Source organism: Scophthalmus maximus, chromosome 20 (assembly GCF_022379125.1).
Source record: "Scophthalmus maximus strain ysfricsl-2021 chromosome 20, ASM2237912v1, whole genome shotgun sequence".
In the NCBI taxonomy this organism is placed as follows: Eukaryota; Metazoa; Chordata; class Actinopteri; order Pleuronectiformes; family Scophthalmidae; genus Scophthalmus; species Scophthalmus maximus.
Window position 1 is genome coordinate 16619024 of NC_061534.1, and position 18883 is coordinate 16637906.

General features: G+C 45.5%; 1 protein-coding gene across 3 annotated transcripts in view; it reads right to left on the bottom strand.

The window, feature by feature from the left end:
* The window catches only part of LOC118284777 (raftlin-like), a 98460-nt gene extending 83414 nt beyond the window's left edge, over nt 1–15046 (bottom strand). Inside the window, exons 1-2 of one of the 3 annotated variants that reach the window (XM_035607813.2) lie at nt 14599–15046; nt 798–981 (exon numbers count right to left, since the gene is read on the bottom strand). In XM_035607813.2, coding sequence (XP_035463706.1) covers nt 798–945 — 148 coding nt within the window. In that variant the 5' untranslated portion in view covers nt 946–981; nt 14599–15046. Of the gene's footprint in view, nt 1–797; nt 982–1469; nt 2802–14598 lie in introns of those variants that run through there. The other 2 variants (XM_035607810.2, XM_047329414.1) reach the window with 2 other exon arrangements.
* Between the last annotated feature and the right edge of the window lie 3837 nt (nt 15047–18883).

Genomic DNA, 18883 nt, shown 5'->3' on the forward strand with positions numbered 1-18883 from the left:
GACCGACCTTCACTTTGTGTGCATCCTCCGCTAGCAGACTGGGTACCATACATAATTGATGGCCACCAGCAGGATATTTGGCTTCGGAGTGGGATGAAATATTCCACATCATTAGCACAATGTGAAAGTATTACTGACTAATTGTCAGAAACGAAATTGCAATGACTGCTGCTATACAAGGGAACAAGTGCTAATTAACAGTCCATCATTACAAGAAAGTGCTGATGAAAATCATACTGGGTGCTATTATTCGGTTTACATGAGTGATTTATTTCTTCTGCATCTGAAGCCTTAATGTTTTGGGGTTTTTTACTGGGGATATGCAGGTACAGCATAATGGCATTTTCACAGGGCTGCTAGACAGATTAATCACACTGGAGGTAACGTTATTCTGTGAAATACTACACAGCATAAAGATGCAGTGGTGACGCTCAGGCCCTTGAAAAACTTGTGAGGCACATTACTGCCTTATCATGCAGAGGTATGATGCAGCAAAATAGCAAATGCCATGAGGTATTCATATAAGTTAGACTGTGCATGTGGAAGGGGCAATAATTCAGATTTTTTTTTACTACCCAACAGCGCCAAATGGCTATAATATATCTGCAAAAGGCGGCTGTGGGGATTATTGATCAATAGCAAATATTGCTAGGCAGACTTTTCTAGCTTGGAGCCTTGTAGACAGAAACAAATTATGTCTTGCAGACATCGTATATGTACTTGCAAGCACACACTTAACAACCAATCAAAGTCACAGAGCCTTTGGCGCCGCTTTGGCGCAGATCAGTACTTCTTACCGTCTTTGCCGATCAGAAAGTCCAGGTAGCGGTAGGTGTAGGCCACGCCCACCTTGGTCTCCACCTGGGGTCTTTTCAGGGTGGAGTAAATCTTCCCCGGACTGTCCCCTTCCGACGCCGGTTTCATCTTGCGCAGCCCGCAGCCCATGGCTCCGCAGTTTGTTAGTCACTCTGAACACGGATCCTGCAAGACAGACAAAACAGTCTGAGGCGGTGTGTCATGGTCCCTTGTGTGTTTCTGTGTGTTTCTGTGTGTGTGTGTGTGTGTGTTTTAGCTCTTTGGATTTTTGCTGATCATTTTCAAAAGCTGCTCTACGGTTAAAGTTTTGTAAATCGTGTATCATTTGAAAATGGAGTGAGAGTTAAATTACTACAAGTGTATGTGGATTACATGTACTTATGGTATACAGTGTACACACTTGATGTGTACCAATATGAGTTCATTAGTATTTTAAAATCATACCTAAGTGAGTACTCACCATGCAGAAACGCCACAGACTGTTAATTCTTATGCATAATAATGAATGATATTGGTTATGCATTAACTCCTCACATAATGTCACAATGCATCATAGTTAAGAAACTGACAACACGTCTTTTGCGTAAGATCCTAATCTGTAAAAACAAACTACTGGTGTAAAATTATTGGGTTGAAATAAAACATAGATTTACCTCTGAAGTGTAGTGGTGTAGAATTATAGAGTATACAAGCTCCTGCAGTACTCTATTTTACTTCCCCTCGCTGGGTTTCATTGATTGAGGATCAGAACAACCGCTGTGACAAACTTCATGTGTTCACACGCACACACGTGAGAGCAAACACTAACGCGCACTCGGATATCCGTGATTCCTCTGGGGTTTCGGGAGGAAAACCAATAAAGAAGAACATGCTAGATAAGCCTCTGTAAATAAATAAATCAACACGACTAAATGAGCTTGATTCTTTTCACGCGTTCCCTCTCCCTCATTCTCGGGGAGACCTAATTAATGGAGACAGCCGTGGAGGAAGAGGAGGCCCTAATGAGCGGGCGCTGCGGACGCCACCTCAGACCCAAATGGCTTGTGACAGCGGCTGTGCCTCTCTCCAGCGGCTACATCTGGAAGCAGGTGACGTCCTATTGTGTCCCACTGATTAAAGTCATGAACTGATGAGTGAATTGATGGATGGATGGATGGACGGATGGATGGATGGACGGCGGTGGTGCTATTATAATAGTATAATAGAGAGGAGCCCGCTCTATTATACTCCCCTCTAATTACAGAACATTGCGAGGCCTCGGCCGGATAGAACGGATTTGAGCCAGCTGTCGCTTAGGAGACGACAGGACAGGAAGTGAGGAGGGGCGGGTGGATGGGATGTAGGAAGGAGTGGGAGGCGAAATAGGAAACGAGCGGACGGGCTCCCCGTTAATGAGGTGAACGGCAAGAATGGAAGAGGTGAGAATCAATCAAGGGAGAGAGAGGAAATGGGGGTGGCCGGGTTGGAGATTGTTCGTTGGAAGAAAAGGGGGTGCTGGGGGGCGGCAGTGGGTAATGCATGGCAAGTAGAGTCTGCAGAGAAAAGGAGCGTGCAATTAGAGTCCTTTGAATAGCACAGGGGGTGATCAACATATGACGAGGGAGCAGGGACAGAGAAAGAGTGGGAGATGAAACAGACGATTCATTACGGTTGTCATGAAAGACAGTATTTTCAGCGGCGCTTACACAAATGCCATTTTGTTTGGCTTGTGGATATCAACATGCCTCACAATCGTATCTGGGCAAGCTTCGTGACAGCCCCCTGAAGTGAGCCACGCTGCATTTCCTGCCCGCTGCTCAATTTGTGTGTTCAATGCTTCAGACGCCTTCGAAACAGTTTGCACGTGCCGTGGAGGTGAACTGAGAAGCCGCGTCCTTGCCCCTCGGCACATTCCGAGAAGGACCGTTACGGTGCCTTGCTTTTGTTTTCAAGAAGGAAAAGCCAAACATCAGATCTGCAGAAGCCGGCAGAGTCAGAGTCCCTAAAAATTGCTTCAGCCCCCCCCTTAAACTGTCACCCAGGACTGTGCCACACTGCGCTGCAGTTCCCCCGCGCAGCATCACAAAGGGTTCCGACATCAAAGGAAACAGGGTTGAACAAAAAAAAGGAAAAAGGAATAAAAAAGCCCGAATTTTTCCAAGTCTTGGATTTCCACTGTTGCCTACAGTTACTTGTAAATAGCTTTTATCATTTCTCATGCCTACCCTGGAGAGAGAAGGAACAACAAGAGGGAAGGCGAGGATCTGTCATGTAGTCTACAAGAGATGGAGACGACGTAGTCAGAGCAATAGGATTGGGGGGGGGGGGGTGTTGAGGGAAGGGTGTGGAAGGAAAACAAAGCGGATGAGGAGCAAAAAAAAGTGGAGGGGCTTGTATTTGCATAGCTCCCTGAGAGGCGATGGTAGGGCGAAGGCAAACAGAAATACTTTTAGAGCTGAAGACATTGTGAGATGTTTCTGAATTTTTGAGTCACCGTTTCTTGCCCGGGTACCCCTCCTCGGAGGCCCGAGCTCCGGGCAGCCCCCAAATGCCCCGCCTCAGCCCAGCTATAGCTTTGTCTGTGATTGACAGGCTCGGAGTCAGGGAGGCTTGACGGGTTGGACAGATGCTGAGCAGCTACGGAGAAAACACAGGAAGAGGTCCATTGATTTCCCTTTTGCTGAATTAGCAACGATCCTCTTGCCATTTTGTTCTATCTTTCGTCTCATGCTAATGGAATTTGAGCTTTTATTCGATAAGAGGTTTTATTCGATAAGATTTCCTCCTCATAGGCCGGGATTGATGTTCAGATGCTCAGTGGGAGCGGGTGTGCACTTAGCTTTGGTCCCCGCGCCCAAAACTTCCCACGGCACTTTGTACTCCCGCTGAACGGGGAAGGACAACATCGGAGAGGTTCTCGTCTTTCACGGCCACGTTTTCTGTCTGTCACTCCAACAACAGTTTGTCAGTCCAAAGTTTCCTGTGCTCAAATTGATCACCGGAGTCTTTGACTGTTGCTTCTCCATGGATTAAGCCCGTTTAGAGCTGAAATCATTGATTTTTGTTGTATGTTTTTGTGAGTCACTCCAGAACAGAGGAACTCAAACTAAAGAACACAAAGCCCAGACATATTAGGGGCTGTTCAGATGTAGCCAAAAGAAAAACACAAGGAAAAGGCTGCTTTCCTTCTTTTTAGTCAAGGCATTTGGGATGCTGTGCTCATGTTGCGCCTGCCATTACTGAGCAGCCAAAACATCTTGTCCAATTAGTTGTGCGCCGAAACTAACTTGACTAAGAAAAAAGTCAAAACTACGATACACGGACTTCTAGCACTGTAAGCCCCTCTCAGTAGCTCTGCTGTTTGATTTGTCCGTGCAAAAGAGGAGAAAATCTTTGCCCGTGTCTGGGGGCATCCCATCCTTCAAGCAACAAAAAAAAACGCCCAAACAAACAAAAAAAGAATCCCACACAGATTCCCTTGTCTTCTTCTGAGATATTGGACTGAGTGCCTTGAACCAGCGTCATGAACCGGCGCTCAGACCAAGACCCTTTCTGCTGTGAGGTGACAGTGCTAACCTCAGAATAACGGTGCCGCCCTGAAGCTGTATTGGTCTGAGAGAATTATCTGGATCCTTCAGGACTTAAGTTAGACGCTAACCTTGTCTGTCTGGAGATAGGTGGTGATCAGCAGGTCAGAGCAGATTTGATTTGTAAAACGTTGATGTGGCGAGAGCAACATTTTCCAAAAGCTTTGAGCTCAATCAAACCCGCACACTTGGATGATAAGTCTGTATCGCCGTTCTTATAATAATCAAAGGCTATTGAAGCTTGAAATTGTCCAAATGATAAATTTGAACTTTACAGTCCTGCCTTTCTTTCAGTCACATGTTGTGAATCACTGCGCAAGATGAGCGCACAAAACCCCAATTGTGCTTGGAGACATCACAGCATTGGCAGCAAGCAGCCACGGCAACGCATGGTTTCCCTTAATGCTGTCTGACTGAGATCTTCCCCACAATACAAGACCACGCTACGAGGCTTTGATAGCAACGTTGCTGAGATCAAACCCAGCAGCATGGGAAGCTCCGGAGTGGATTAATGGAGGAAGACGTTAATTAGGACACAGTGTTCTTGTGTTCTTCCGCGTGTAGTCTCCCTTTTAAGCCCGCTCCCCTCCTCTCTCGCGCTTTATCTCCTGCGCCCTCTTTGCCCCCTTCTGACTTTTGATCTTTTTTTAATCTGACGAGTAAAGTGGCGCACTGGGCCGCGTTTAGTGGTGGACACTGCGCGTCCAGCATCATCCACGGTTTATTGAGAGGACTAGAGCGGAGGGCTCTCCGAGGCAAAGCGGTTAGATAGACACATCACATGAACGAGAGGACAAGACTGACCTCTCAGAGGAAAGACAACACGCGGCAGTGGTTGTCGGTCAAGACGCCTCATTGATCCCATGTTTCCCCTTTTTGTCAAGCGACCTCCTATGGTCGTGTCATCTTGAGAAGCATATCAGAATCGGTCATTTTTTTGAAATCCAGAAACAAAGTTGGAGGGAACCTGACAGATGCAGCTGGAAAAGGGGAAGGAGTCACTGTGACTCAATCTAGTTGCAGATGATTAAATACAGAAGACTTTGGTTCACATTGTGTTTCCTACCACCAATCATCACAGGTTTCTATGGAGACGATCTTTCTCCAGCAATGACGCTGTCACATCTGTAGTTCTGTTCATTTGTGCCCCTACAGAGAAGAAAAAGAAATACCCTGTCCAGTTTATGTTTGCTCTGTTTTTTTTAATGTTTCAAATAGAGCAAGTGTGTTCGACATTCACAAACTAAAGCTCCTTTCAGACATTTTCCCCGTACTATTCCAGAGGTCCATAAATCTTGCTCCGGACATTTTACAGAAGCGCTCCCGCCAGTGAGTGAGCCCATGTGAGAACACATCAGGAAAATCTCCTATAGACTCACACGGCGAGCGAGTGGGCGCTCCGACCAGGCGCCACCCCTTGTCTGAATGTTCAGGATACCTTCCTGCTGTTGCGAATGTGTCTGACCCTGACTGCATCCCGCGGCCTTCTTCATGTGTGAACGGCAAATTTTCGACAATTTTCACGTCCATTCTTTATTTCCTCATTTATTTATATTCTTTCCTTGCAATTCGTATATTTTTTACATTTGTCTCTTGTACATATTGTATATTTCGTGAGGTGTGTTGTGTGTAACTGCTGCTGAAACACCAGAACTACCCAGGTTGGGATCAATAAAGTAGATATCTATTCACTGACCCTTATCCGTTTAGTCAATGAACCCCATCTGATGAGCTCATGGTCAACGGCTCTTTATGAGCAGGCAGTCGAAAGCACAACTGGACCACGTATGTCATTGTGTATTGTTGTGACAACCATAGAAATGGGAAAAGAACATTCTCTTTTAACATTTATTCTGTACTATGTCATGGGGATACTTCCTGTGTGGTGTCTCTCACTTTTGGGGAAACTGCTGAATTACAGACTCCTGGTTTTTGAATGATTTTGACTCTCTGATGTATGAGGGAAACTTCCCACACTAATGTGCTGATTACCTGGCATAAATACGTCGCATGCGGTATGAAGATTGCCTTTGGAACAATTCAGCAAATTGAGTTAACAGTAGTTCAGCATGTAAAAAAAACCCATGATTTAATCAAACATCTACGGCCCTAACACCCTGTGGTCGATCTGTTTTGTTTTCACAGGACACATATGAATCATACCAGCGCTCACCTGAAACCATGACCGAGCCTCTCCTTTTGAAGGCAGCCTCATTTCAGATTTTCCGTCTGCACCGCAGTTCAACTGACGGCTCTCACATCCTCTGAATGAAGCGGGCGAACTAGCGAATCGTACCAATTGGTTAGGCGTGAAAGCACCGTTTGCCTAAATTATCATCAGACCTTGACCACTGAGCTGACAGAAAGAGCCCACCTGAGTTGTTTTTCTGAGACAGGGACTCATAAACAACCTATTTGGAGCGGAGGTCACAGGACACGCAACCGATGTGTCCTATAGGCAACAGCCTCGAACAGTCAAAGTGTCCTTCACCCACTTTTTGAGCCACAGTTTCTGGTGTAAGTACCCCTGAAAAATGCTAACACACTTCCTCTGGAAATCCCCCACTCCTCCCTTCCTTCCTTCCCTCCTTCATTCCCTATCACCTTGAATCCTCAGCTAACTTGGACCAAAGAGAGGATGGAAGAAAAAAAAGGGTGAACATGGAGAAAATAAAAGACGTAAAAAATAAATTGGCACAAGGCCGGGATGTGAATGCTCTAGAGGTTATAGGAAATCCTGTCACGATAGGGGGCCTACACCGTAGCTGCATGTACTGCCCACGCCATTTACAGGAAGGATTCAAACTGTTATATATCATCCGTGTTGAATATAACAGTGTCTACCTGTGAGCTTTGAAGGCTGCTTTTATCTGTATGTCACCCCAAAAGCCCCTGGCCCAAAACTATAGTGAGAGGACGAGGAAGAAAGCGAGGGGCATTCTGGGAGATAGTTCTCATCCTCTCCTTGGCCAGGCGCTATCCAGGAGTCCCACTGGAAAAAATGATTTTTTTTTTTTTTAAAGTCCTTTATTACAAGTTCCATAAGCATTCTCAACTCCACAAAATGACACTCAATCCACAGGCATCACAAGAACCCGGTGTATGTGCCAGTTTTATTAACTGCATCATTGTTCTTGCGCTGTTTTCATGTTGTCGCTTGTTGTTATGATTGTCCGTCTGTGAGCTGAAGACAATTTCCCATTGTTGAGGGCAGATACAGTTCTGTTCTATTCTATATGCATCTTACAAGATGGCTATTAACGTACTCCATACCTGGCTTCACACCACGACAAAAGGCACACAAAGCTCGCCCAGCCAGCTTGTAACAAACACAAGCTACTCCAGGAATATTTTGGTAAAAGACTACGGCTTCTCAGACCGTAACCATCTCTCAAATGGACAGAGAAGTGTGTGGGGGGGGGGGGGGGGGGGGGGGGGGGGGGGTTTGCCGCACGAGCGGCTTGAAAAGTTGCTACTGACGCTGGTATTTTCTCCATGAAACTGGGTCACAGTTGGAATCCATTTGAACTGTTATGTCCTCCACGACAGCACAAACTTCAGACATTCTAGAGCGCGCGAGGGGCTGCTCATGCTCTACAGTGTGTGCGATAGCAAGAAACCGAGCCCCTGTGACGGATGGCCAGAATGTACAACTACACCTTTGATTATATTTAGGTGAATCGAGAAACAAAATCTTTTCCTTTCTTTGCCGCACAACGATTTAATTCCAGTGATATATCCTTTACACGGGGCCTTTTTCGGGGCTTTAGTTGAAAGGAAAGTTTTCTCGCAACCCCGGGAATGAAGGGTCAAAGTGAAGCCGGAACCTTTTTGGATTCCGCTCCCGCAAACCTTAAAGCGCGGCGGGGGAAACGGTCACGACTCGACAGATGCAGCGGGTCCGCAGGCGAGCCGAGAGGTCGTGCTTGGTTCCAACTCCGTTTACAACAACAGCAGGACAGAGGGGACCAAACAGTAGACGCTATTAGACAGTAGAGATTACAGTTAAGAACTTTAGAGGAGAGCCTCTGGGAGTTTTAAGAATGTGGAAAAAAAACAAATTACCAATGCCGCTCTACTGTTAAAATCTTCTTGGGAGCTGTGCTCACAGAGTAATTGCTGTTTAACTTTGTTAAAATCACTAACAAGTGAGTGCTGTAGTGGATGCCAGGTTGTCCAAGAATATGGACAGTGCACCGAGCGATTGCAATCACTTAAGAGAAACTTTTTTTTTTGCATCTATGGCATTTCGATAATCTACCCGCTCATACCGAAGAGCATAATTAATAGGAGTGAAGAGCTGATGGATTTGTGTGTCAACATTTTGTTAGAACACCTTCAGAGAAGTGATAGATGTTAGTGGAGCATGAGCTAACCCAGGCAAAGCTGGAGATATTGCCAGCCAATGCATTATTATAAAAAGCATTTCCACATTGAAAATATCACATACTTTGGCGATATCTCAACGGTTAAACCCTTGTGCTGTGTTCACACCAAACGCAAAGAAAATTTTCTTTGTGTTTTCTCGAGCGAGTTTGGCCACAGGATCATTTGTGTTTATTTGCATCATTCACGTTACTCGCTCAAATAACGCAAATAAAACGATAAAACACAACCTGCAAATATTCGCCTGTTCTGCCTGCCCCTTTATCCGAAAGACACAAACGCAGGCACGCACGCTCGCAAAGTCGTTGTGCTAACTGGGGCTACAAAAACTCATGTCCAAAAACTTGGGGTGCCCACACAACCTCCAATTTGATAAAACGTCAGGATAAATTGGCTTTTGCGACAGCACGTCATGCGAATATTCCGCTCGAGTTCCAATACTTCAACTTGATCAAGTCAACCTGTCATGCAAATTCGGCGCGAGTAGACACAAATTTCACATCACTCTCGTCTTGGCATTGACTTTTGCAAAGACTTTTTTTCCAAAAAAAAGGTGTTATACTTTTGAATGTATGAAAAGATGGCATGATGGCTGGTATGATGCATAGTGGCGGGTAGAAAAAAATGGACGAGGGTGAGTGTGGCAGAAGGAACCGGCGAGTAAATACTCGTGTCTGTCTGACTGTCTCCGCCGTTTCAAGGTTCTGGGTGGCTCCACGGCTCACGACGACCTCTGCCCACCTCGTCTCCATACAGTCTCAAGGCCTGGTTACAGTCCGTCCACACGCTCACACACGCACACGCACGCACGCACACACACACACACACGCAGGGAGGGAGGGAGCGATTGCCATGGGAACCAACCCCTCTATGACTATTCCCTTCTCAGGAGAATAATAGGCACCGATCTTTCTCAACCTCTCTCTTTCATTGTCAGTTTCCCTCTTTCTCCCCTTGTTCTGGCCGCTACTGTTTATGCGTCCAACCCCTCTTCATCTTCCTCTTTCCATGTCCTCCTCCTCCTCCTTCCTCTCCTCCGTGTGCAGGAGCAAACATCCACGTCCTCCAATTCCCCTCCTCTCTTCTCTGCGTGGCTTTGACAGTCATGCGTTTGATTTGTTATGCATAATCTATCCATGCTGGGATTTGTGCAGTTCTCAAAAGTGAAAAGCAAAACATGGATCTCAACCCGACCTGCACAGACACGATGTCCGCTGTTTTTCGAGCTGCAGCCAAAGAAACGCGGTCAAAGGGGGGTTGTTTGTCATTTTTGGAACAGAGGAAAGAAAAATACTTGGTTAAAAATAGAAAGTTCTCTGGTTGCCCCCTTTGCTATTTTTCTCCAAAACGTGGAGGGGTTTGAGGAGATTTCCCGTGAGTGACTCATTGCTTTCTGTGAACTTGCTCCAGGCAGGTCATTTTTTATTAAAGCCAGCCACAGCCAAGTTCTTGGGTTTTCAGACACCCCATCGACATGCCCATGTTGAACATAACCGGATCAATACTGCTGCAATTTTCTTGACCACCCATTACAACAGGAGTCAATGATATGCCTTAAAGAAATATCAAGGGAGATGTTTATTCTTTTTCTTTGCTTCGAGGCTATAAGCTACTTGACAACGGGCTGGATATTGTGTTTTCGGTCTCGCCCAGAAGATTCATCCTAATATGACGTTTCAGGTCCAGGGCAAAGCAAATGGCTTGAAAACATTTGTACAGGTATCTACACAGGTACGATCACCGTCACCTCGCAATGAAGAACGGGAAAAAAACAAACTGTTCCCAGGATCTTGCAACCAACATTTCCAAAGGAAATATATGTGAGACTTGCAAGAGAGACTAGCAAAGAAGAGGACACTGTCACAAGAAGTGCAAAACTCACACACACCTTAAACTGGATTTTATGCTCAACGCATAGGTCATTGTGACGTCACCGCAGCGCCAGAATATTTAACGCTCGCGCTTCAGGCGCGCCTGACACAGCGCAGTCTTCTCCTAAATGAAAGGTGTCACTGCTGACAAAAGATTATCTTCACCATTGGAACCCTGACAAGAAGAAGGATTGCGTCAATACAATGGCAACGGTGGCAGAGCTGGTTTTGCAGTTGTTCGACGTGGAAATAAGGCAAAATAAGTAGGGTGGTCTGTTAATCCTTTGACCGACCGTCTCCAGCATTGTCACCGAGGTGTGTACGGCTGTCTGGCAGGCGCTGAAAAGTGACTTTGTGTCCTTGGAGAGTGTGGAACTTTCCCAGTTGTTTAGGGTGCAATGGTGGGAACATGTCGCCAATGCTCCAGACGCATCGTGACCGGCAACTTGCAAAATATTGGAGCGCCAGGGGAAGTGATGTCAATTTCACATTTGGCACGAAATGAGAGTAGAACAAAATTAAGATGGTTTAAAAATAACTATAATTATAATAAAACAATAAAATAATTCCGAATATGAAATGATGCGGTGTTTTGTTGCGTCTGTCAGGGGGTGTTTGTCTTTACATACTGAGTGGAGGGGAGCACACATCATGGTTTACACTAGCCAACGCTTGCCAATTACCTTAATCAAATTTCACACGGCACAGGGGGATTCACTGTGCCCGGATCAGATAGCAAACATAAGTTGATTAAAATACATGTTTGCTAAAAGACTGGAGTGGAAGAGAATCAACACGGGCTCCGACTACACACAAACTCACGGATGAAATAAAGGATTCAGAAAGTGAATTTGTAACACCCAAAAAAACTCACAATGACCGAGTTGTTGAACCAGGCAGGTTCACGTGTTTCACTGCCGCACGCACATGCAAATAGTCTCGGAATGAATACAAAGGGCAATGAAACATTTTTTCTCACCTCCCTATCATTTTAGTTTCATGTCACCAAAGATTGAGCTATACTCATGTCAATGCTAATAAGACATTAATAAAAAGGTCATAAATCTACAGTCATCAATAAAGGTTAATGGATTTAACTCTCTGAAGAACCATCACTTCTGCATATCAAATGTTAAAAAAAGTAATTAACAAAGAGTGGTGAGGTTTTCACTCTCTAATGAGCCGCTGGCCAAAGGTTAATAAGACATTTGTAACTTTGAATGCTGATAAATCATCAGTAAAAGGTTGTTTTTTTTAACAACAATCCAGCAAGTCTGCAGTTGTAAATATTAAAGGGTCGTTTCAAAAGTTTATAAGTCATAAACGTAAAGCCCCAGTGTGCCATTTTTTAAACTTTTCTGGTGGCATCTGGTGGTAAAGTTGCAAACCGCAACCAACTGAGCACCCGACAAGGACACTTTATGGTGGTGCCCCGCTGATTACATATCGGGTTTCCGGCAGCGCTGAAAACTCAACACGATTGTGACGTATTCTGGACAGTTTTGTGCAACAACCGTATTCAACACGTAGCAAACATGGCGATTTACACGGAGGTCGGGTCAACCTCATGCAACTATACTTAACTTTAATATTTAACATTGGTTCTTTGTTGCAGGTGATTATACATATATGAACACATAGTTATGGACAATATATTCAATTTCTGTGAATAAGTTCTTCTAAATATTACACACTGCAGCTTTAACATGATACTATAACTGAAGTACTTATTGAAAAGGTTAATGGACGGGACGTCTCAAACAATCGCCCAGTCTTTTATAATAAAATTCCCTCTTAGAGTTATTGTCCTCCTACTGCAGCTCAGCAAGCAAACACAGTCAGGAAACAAACAAAAAACAAAAAAAACCCTGTAACTTAAGCGACCTGGTTTCTCTAACTCAGTCTGCTGAGGCGTCATACATTGAGCTGAGCTTTAAAATTGCATCTCTGCGCTAAACAAGGAGCGTGATGTCTCCAATCACTTACGTCACGATATACTTCACGGTTCGTTTGGACAGGAGGAAGGATTACATGAGGGCATGGGGAGGATTATATTGAGGAAAGTGCGATTCTGCTCTTCAATGACTAGTCGATAAATGGAGTACGATTCCGATTACCCGCAGCCCTTTTCAGAAGGTGGTCTAACAGAACATCAGGGCAAGGTAAACACCAAAAGGAAATGTTTTTCCCAACCTGGCAAGCTCATACACTGTGTGTGTGTGTGTGTGTGTGTGTGTGTGTGTGTGTGTTATATTATTTATCAACCAAAACCAATAGTTACCAAGTAAAACACTTTGTGTTCCTAAATACAAAATGTGCATTTAAAAAAATTACACCCCTGCCGTTATGTGGAAAAAACTTGGACAAATAAAACCAAAACTATCCGCATGTCTACTAAGAGTTAAGTAAGAAAATGTGTTGTGTATGGGTGTTTTTTGTCATCTCAATGAGTTTAACATTTTGGGATAATGGCTCCTTCACCTTTTGCCCTGAGCAGTTCCTCTGTTTTTCCACCGTAATATTATAACATAATGAAGGCCGAACCACAATCACTTCCACATTTCCAACAGCCGAGCTCCGGAGTGGCCCGGCCTGTAACGCAGCCACATGAGGTTTTCGATGGAGTGTGTGTGTGTGTGTGTGTGTGTGTGTGTGTGTGTGTGTGTTTGTGTGCACGCTCTTTCTGTGTGCGTGGATATATGTCATGTGTCCAGCATGTGTGGTGCTGCATGTGCTCACTGCATGTCATATGAACACCGTACATTTATACACATGGCTATTTTTTTCTTCTTCATCTGTTTGCGTTTGTGTGCACAGTGTGCATTTACACTGTGCTTTTGTCAGAAAACGTGTAAGTGTGTATTGTATGTCAAAGTCTTTGTGTTGGTGCTCATCTTTTTTACGTGCATGCGTGTGAATTTGTGTAACCTTTGTAGCTGAGTGTTATATGTGGTGATGCCCACATGTTGTATTTCTGTGTGTGTTTGTCGGCGCGCGCGCCTGTGTGCGTGAGAGAGAGACAGACATACTCAGACAACTCCTGACCGACCAACAATGCAGAGTTAACGCAGCCCGACGGCCCACATCTCGCCAGAAGAAACTAATTAACAGCAGTTCAGTCAGACTGAGCTCTCTCACTCACTTTCTCCCTCACACACACACAAACACACACACACACACACACACTTTCCTCCCCCGACTTGCCCTCTCTCTCTCTCTCTCTCTCATGCCCTCTCCTTCCTCCTTCCTCCTCCTCCTCCTCCCCGGACTTGCCATCCTTCGACTTGTGTTGTTCCCCCTTTAAACCTCCTCTTCTCGTGACACGCTCAGATGAACTCGTGCGCCGGGAGCGCATGGATGGACGGACGCGGATGTATCAGTGCGCACGCTGCACGCAATCACGCACACACACACACACACACACACACAAACACACCCCACTGGGCTTTCTCCTCCACCCGCGGGAGCGGTGTGATACTGGACGCCGAAGCACATCTTGAAACACCGTCAGCCATTCAGTTCTGAGATTGGAACCAGGTAGACATGTTTGGCATTTCTCAGCCCCGCACTGTGCCATCCATCACGCGTGCGACTTCAAAAACAACCAGGCCTATTCATGTGTGTGATACCAGAGTGTGTGTGTGTGTGAGAGCGTTTTGTGAGCATGTGAAAGTGCAAACGTGTGTGTGCGTGTGCGTACTAGCCGTGGAGTTAGAGCCATGCTGTTGAACGCGCCGCTCAGAAGCCAAACTTGTGGCGTGCGTCCTCGTCTAATGTATCAACTCCCTGTGGTAAACACTCGCCACTCATTCTGTCCAAGTTTACCGCGGCGGTCGGCCAGAGAATTGAGGTTTGAGCACAGCCACACATCTGCTGGGAAGTTTGGAAAAATCACACACACACACACGCACACACACGTGGAGAAGCCCCCGCACAGACAGAGAAGAGCGAAACCGTACCTGCTTGACAGTACGGTCGAGTTGGAGTTCACTGCTCGTGCGCAAAGACAGCAACTGGACCGCAGCCTCCGGCGGAGAATCGCATACTCTACTTGGAGGGAGACGGGGCACGGACAGGGGATGGGGGACGCGGGCTCGGCCAACCGAGGGTGCCGTGGAGCTGGCTGGCTCAAAGGGAAACGCAATCCTCCGGCAGGCAGCGGAGTCGGTCCGTCGGCTCTTCAGGCTCAGCAGCAGCAGCAGCAGCTCCAGCTCCAGCTCCAGCTCCAGCTCCAGCGGTTTGCTTCGTCTCCCCCCCCCCTTCGCCACCTAACGGAGCTCAAGCACACTTGTGCGCCTGGTGTGTTTAGGTCATGCTCAAAGTATGCCTGTACACTGATGTTCTGCAAGCTCAGGGAAACCACATCCTGTCACATATTTACCTCCCTCCCCTTTCTCCCTTTTCAATCTGTCTTTCTGTGCGGTGTTCTCTCCCTCCCTCCCTCCCTCCCTCTCTCTGTCTCTCTGTCTCTCTGTCTTTTCCTGTCTTTCTCTCGCTCCCCTGTGATTGTCTGAGAGGCAACTGAGCGCTCTGACCCAGCGTCTGCTCAGCGCAGCCCCTCCGCCTCACCGTCTATCTCTCCGGCAGCCGCACCGGTTCCACTCGACTGACTGAAGGATCCATCTGAGGAGAGTAAAGGGGGAGAAAGGAGGGGAGGGAGGGGAGGGAGAGGAGGAGGGAGGTGGGGTGGGGTGGGGAGGGGAGGGGAGGGGGGCGACAGAGAGGAGGGGGCTTTCACTGGGAAATACCAGAGTTGGAGAGAGGGAGGAGGAGGAGGAGGAGGAGGAGGAGGAGGAAGGGTGGTGGATGTTGTTCCCAGGGAGTGAAGCACTAAAGAACGATGGGTGGACAGAGAGAGTGATCAATAGTTTGTTGGGGATCAAGAAGTGGACAGAAAGCAGTAAGAATGCAGTACAAACACACACGCACGCACACACGCACACACACACACACACACACACACACACAGACACAGTCCTTATGTGACTGGCTCTAGTGTTTTTGTGAGGTCCTGATGAGTTTGGCTGAAAACGGAAAAAAGTGTACAATTGGTTTTGTGCGTGTGTGTGTGTGTGTGTGTGTGTGTTTGTGTGTATACTTTACTCCACTGTGGTGGTTATGCATATTTAATACGTCCGGGTCAGGACCTCCTATAGATCTGTATTTATTATTTAAGCCATATTGTATGAGCGACCACCACTCACCCCTCTGGAGAAATACTTCTAATACCATAAACTGTAGCTTTTTACCACCACCACCTCCGTCACCACGACGACAACACATGTTGGTACAGTGTATACTTGTTGGATGTACAGTTCTGCAGCACTGCTGACGTCAGGGAGGAAGTTTCCATCTCTGTCATGTCTGCACCACTAACTCTCTGCAGCACTTTATGTGTATTGATGGTAACAGTAAAGCACAGCATGGTTGGGTCAACAGAAGAAAAAAAAAAAAGTTTTGTGCTGACTGTGTTATAATTTCTTATGAAACAATGCAGCACAAAGCTGTGTGTATGTGAAAGGGGGTCAGTCGCTTGACTCCGCAGCTGCCCTCAGCTATATCGTCATTTTGGTTTTCTGGCCACAAATCTACAGTTTTGATTCACTCTCACTGTTCTCACAGGAACATTTTTGGCCACAGCAGGCGGCAAAAAAGCTCCAATAAATCCGCTACATAACCTGCCCATAAAATTCAGGAAGACAAGTTTGCGAATATCTTGTGATCATACTGGAGCACTTAGCAGAAAAAGAGACAGATATTCACCTCAGGTGCAGGTAGAGACCAAAACAGAGCTATAAAGGAGAACCAAAATTTGACTTACATTCATAAGGGTCGCCATAAAATCAACTTCAAACAAATGCTCATGTTTCTCCAATCCAAGCTGACAATAGGCGAGAGGCAGGTTCACCCTGGACAGGTCGTCAACATATCGCATATCCAAATGAACAACAAGAAGCTACTGCAGGTTTAAAGATCAGGTGAAATAGATGCAGGTTTGCAAAAGCGTGCTGTTGATGGGTTAATAAAAGAATGTAACGAAATGCAATGAAAGAAATAATTTAAAGTCATGAATTTAAGTATTTAAAACCTTTATTTTTAATGTTCATATAGGGGTATATACTGGCAGAAATTGACTGTAATATTCATCAAGAATAAATTGTGTATAATCACCTAATTCTAAGAATCGCTGTGTTTTTGTTACCTTTTGTTACATCTACCTTGGGTGTGGGTCTATGTTCCACCGCCATGTTTCTACAGTAGCGCAGAATGGACAAACCAACACTGGCTCGAAGAGGACCCTTTTTTAAAAAAACATTACCTGAATGCCTCTGAAGGTTTTCCGAAGTGGAGGGTGTGAGGTGAGTGGTATTCAGTTGGTTGCCATATGCAACTTCACCACTAGATGTCCCTAAATCATTTAAGAACTAAACTTATTAAGAAAAGACATGACATTTCTTTATTTAGTTCGAAAGTTCATTCTTGACCATCGAAAAAGCTATTTGACAAAAAAACAGCAGCTATGACGACCTAACTTTATGTCTTGTGAAACCATCTCCATGACAACTAGGCAACTTTTAGATTGTGGAAGGTCGAATGCGCAACCTTCGGAAAGCTTAGCATTTTTTTCCCCCAATGGTGAATGTTTTGCCTCGCCTTGGCATCTGTTTTACAAGGATATTGAGAAAATGTGCTGTTTTAGGCAACTGTTCGATATATTGCCATGACGATCCACAGGACAGGAATTTTTATGAGTGTGGTGATCCCTGTTTTTTCATCTAGTGTCACCATCAGGCCATTTAAAAAAAAAAGTGTCAAATATTTTGATTTTGATTTATGACCAAATACTTTCAAACTACATTCCAACCAGCCATTGTGCCTAGCAAATGTTAGCATATGAATGGGTTAAACAAACTTGGAGAATGTGTCAAGCATTATACCTGCAGCATCTGCAATCTAACACGTAGGCAATGATGTCGTACACATTTTTTACTCATTTCATTTATAGACAAGCGAGAACTTATTTAAGAGTAGGCTATGGGAGAATTGTGGAAATATATTTTTTAAAAACCTTTAAAAAATGATGTCTGACACAAAAACAAAAAAAGAAATGCGACAGCAGATCCTCGAAGCGGAAAATGAAATGCAAATAAAAGTGACACTGACGAGTCAATGGACAACTTGCTTTTTGATGAGTTGCCATAATTACTGGTGAAGAGCTCTGCGTACTGTGATTAGACGTACTGGTCCCATACAATGTGATCATGACATTGGGCTCTTCTCAAAGTCGTCCTTCGCCTAATGGGGGATTCAAGCGCTCATTTGCCATAGTTGTAGCTGCCTTTTTTCCAAGGAGACTCCTCATTGTGTCGCTCAGACAGTGCGACGACAATCTGACTCCAGGCTGCAAATTAATGATATGTCTCTTGTAGAGATGGAGATTTCCTGCCTCCGTTTGCTGTCACATCAGGAGACCCATTACACTTTTAATCACCCTTCCTGAAAGCACGAACCCAACCTGCCGGCACACATCTAGATCTGGGCAGTGCGCGTCCGATTCCGTGAGGATGTTTTTCTGCACCAGACCACCTTCGCATGAAAAAGGTTCAACGCTGGAGGGGAAAAGAGGCAATCTGGCAAATCATATCTTTGAGACACCCGTGGAGCGACCTGAGGTTGGAATTCAAGAACAAAAGACAGTGGAATTGTTGCCGTTGGGTGGATGCCTGACTGGGTTCCAGCCTTTTAAACTGAACGAAATCAAACAAATGCCATGATGCCGAAGCCGCCCCGACTGGCGCCGAGGCCTACATGACACTAAGGACCCCCCGCAGTGTAATTGCCAACATGTTTTAGCTGAAAAAACGAGCCAAAAAAAGGGAAAAACAAACATTTTGGGCAGGATGACATTTACATGATGTCATCTTCAAATCCTCACCTCAGCGGGTTTATCGTTCAGTTGAAAACTAGTTGTGTTTAATGTTCCGTGACCTGATCCCGCCGCTAAAACGGCCACAAAGGGAACGGTTCTAAATGCAGATATTTCCATGCTGGAGAACTGTGGAACAACCGTAACGGAACACAAACAGGGGAGTCAGACAGACAGCTGACAGGACGAGAGAGTGAGTGGAGCTAAACCAATCACTGTGGGAGAATGAGTCTCCTCATTCTGGCGTGAGTTAATGGCATTGTTCAACCACTGGCTCTATTGTTTCCAAGGTTTCATACGAAGAGCACATTTGTGTT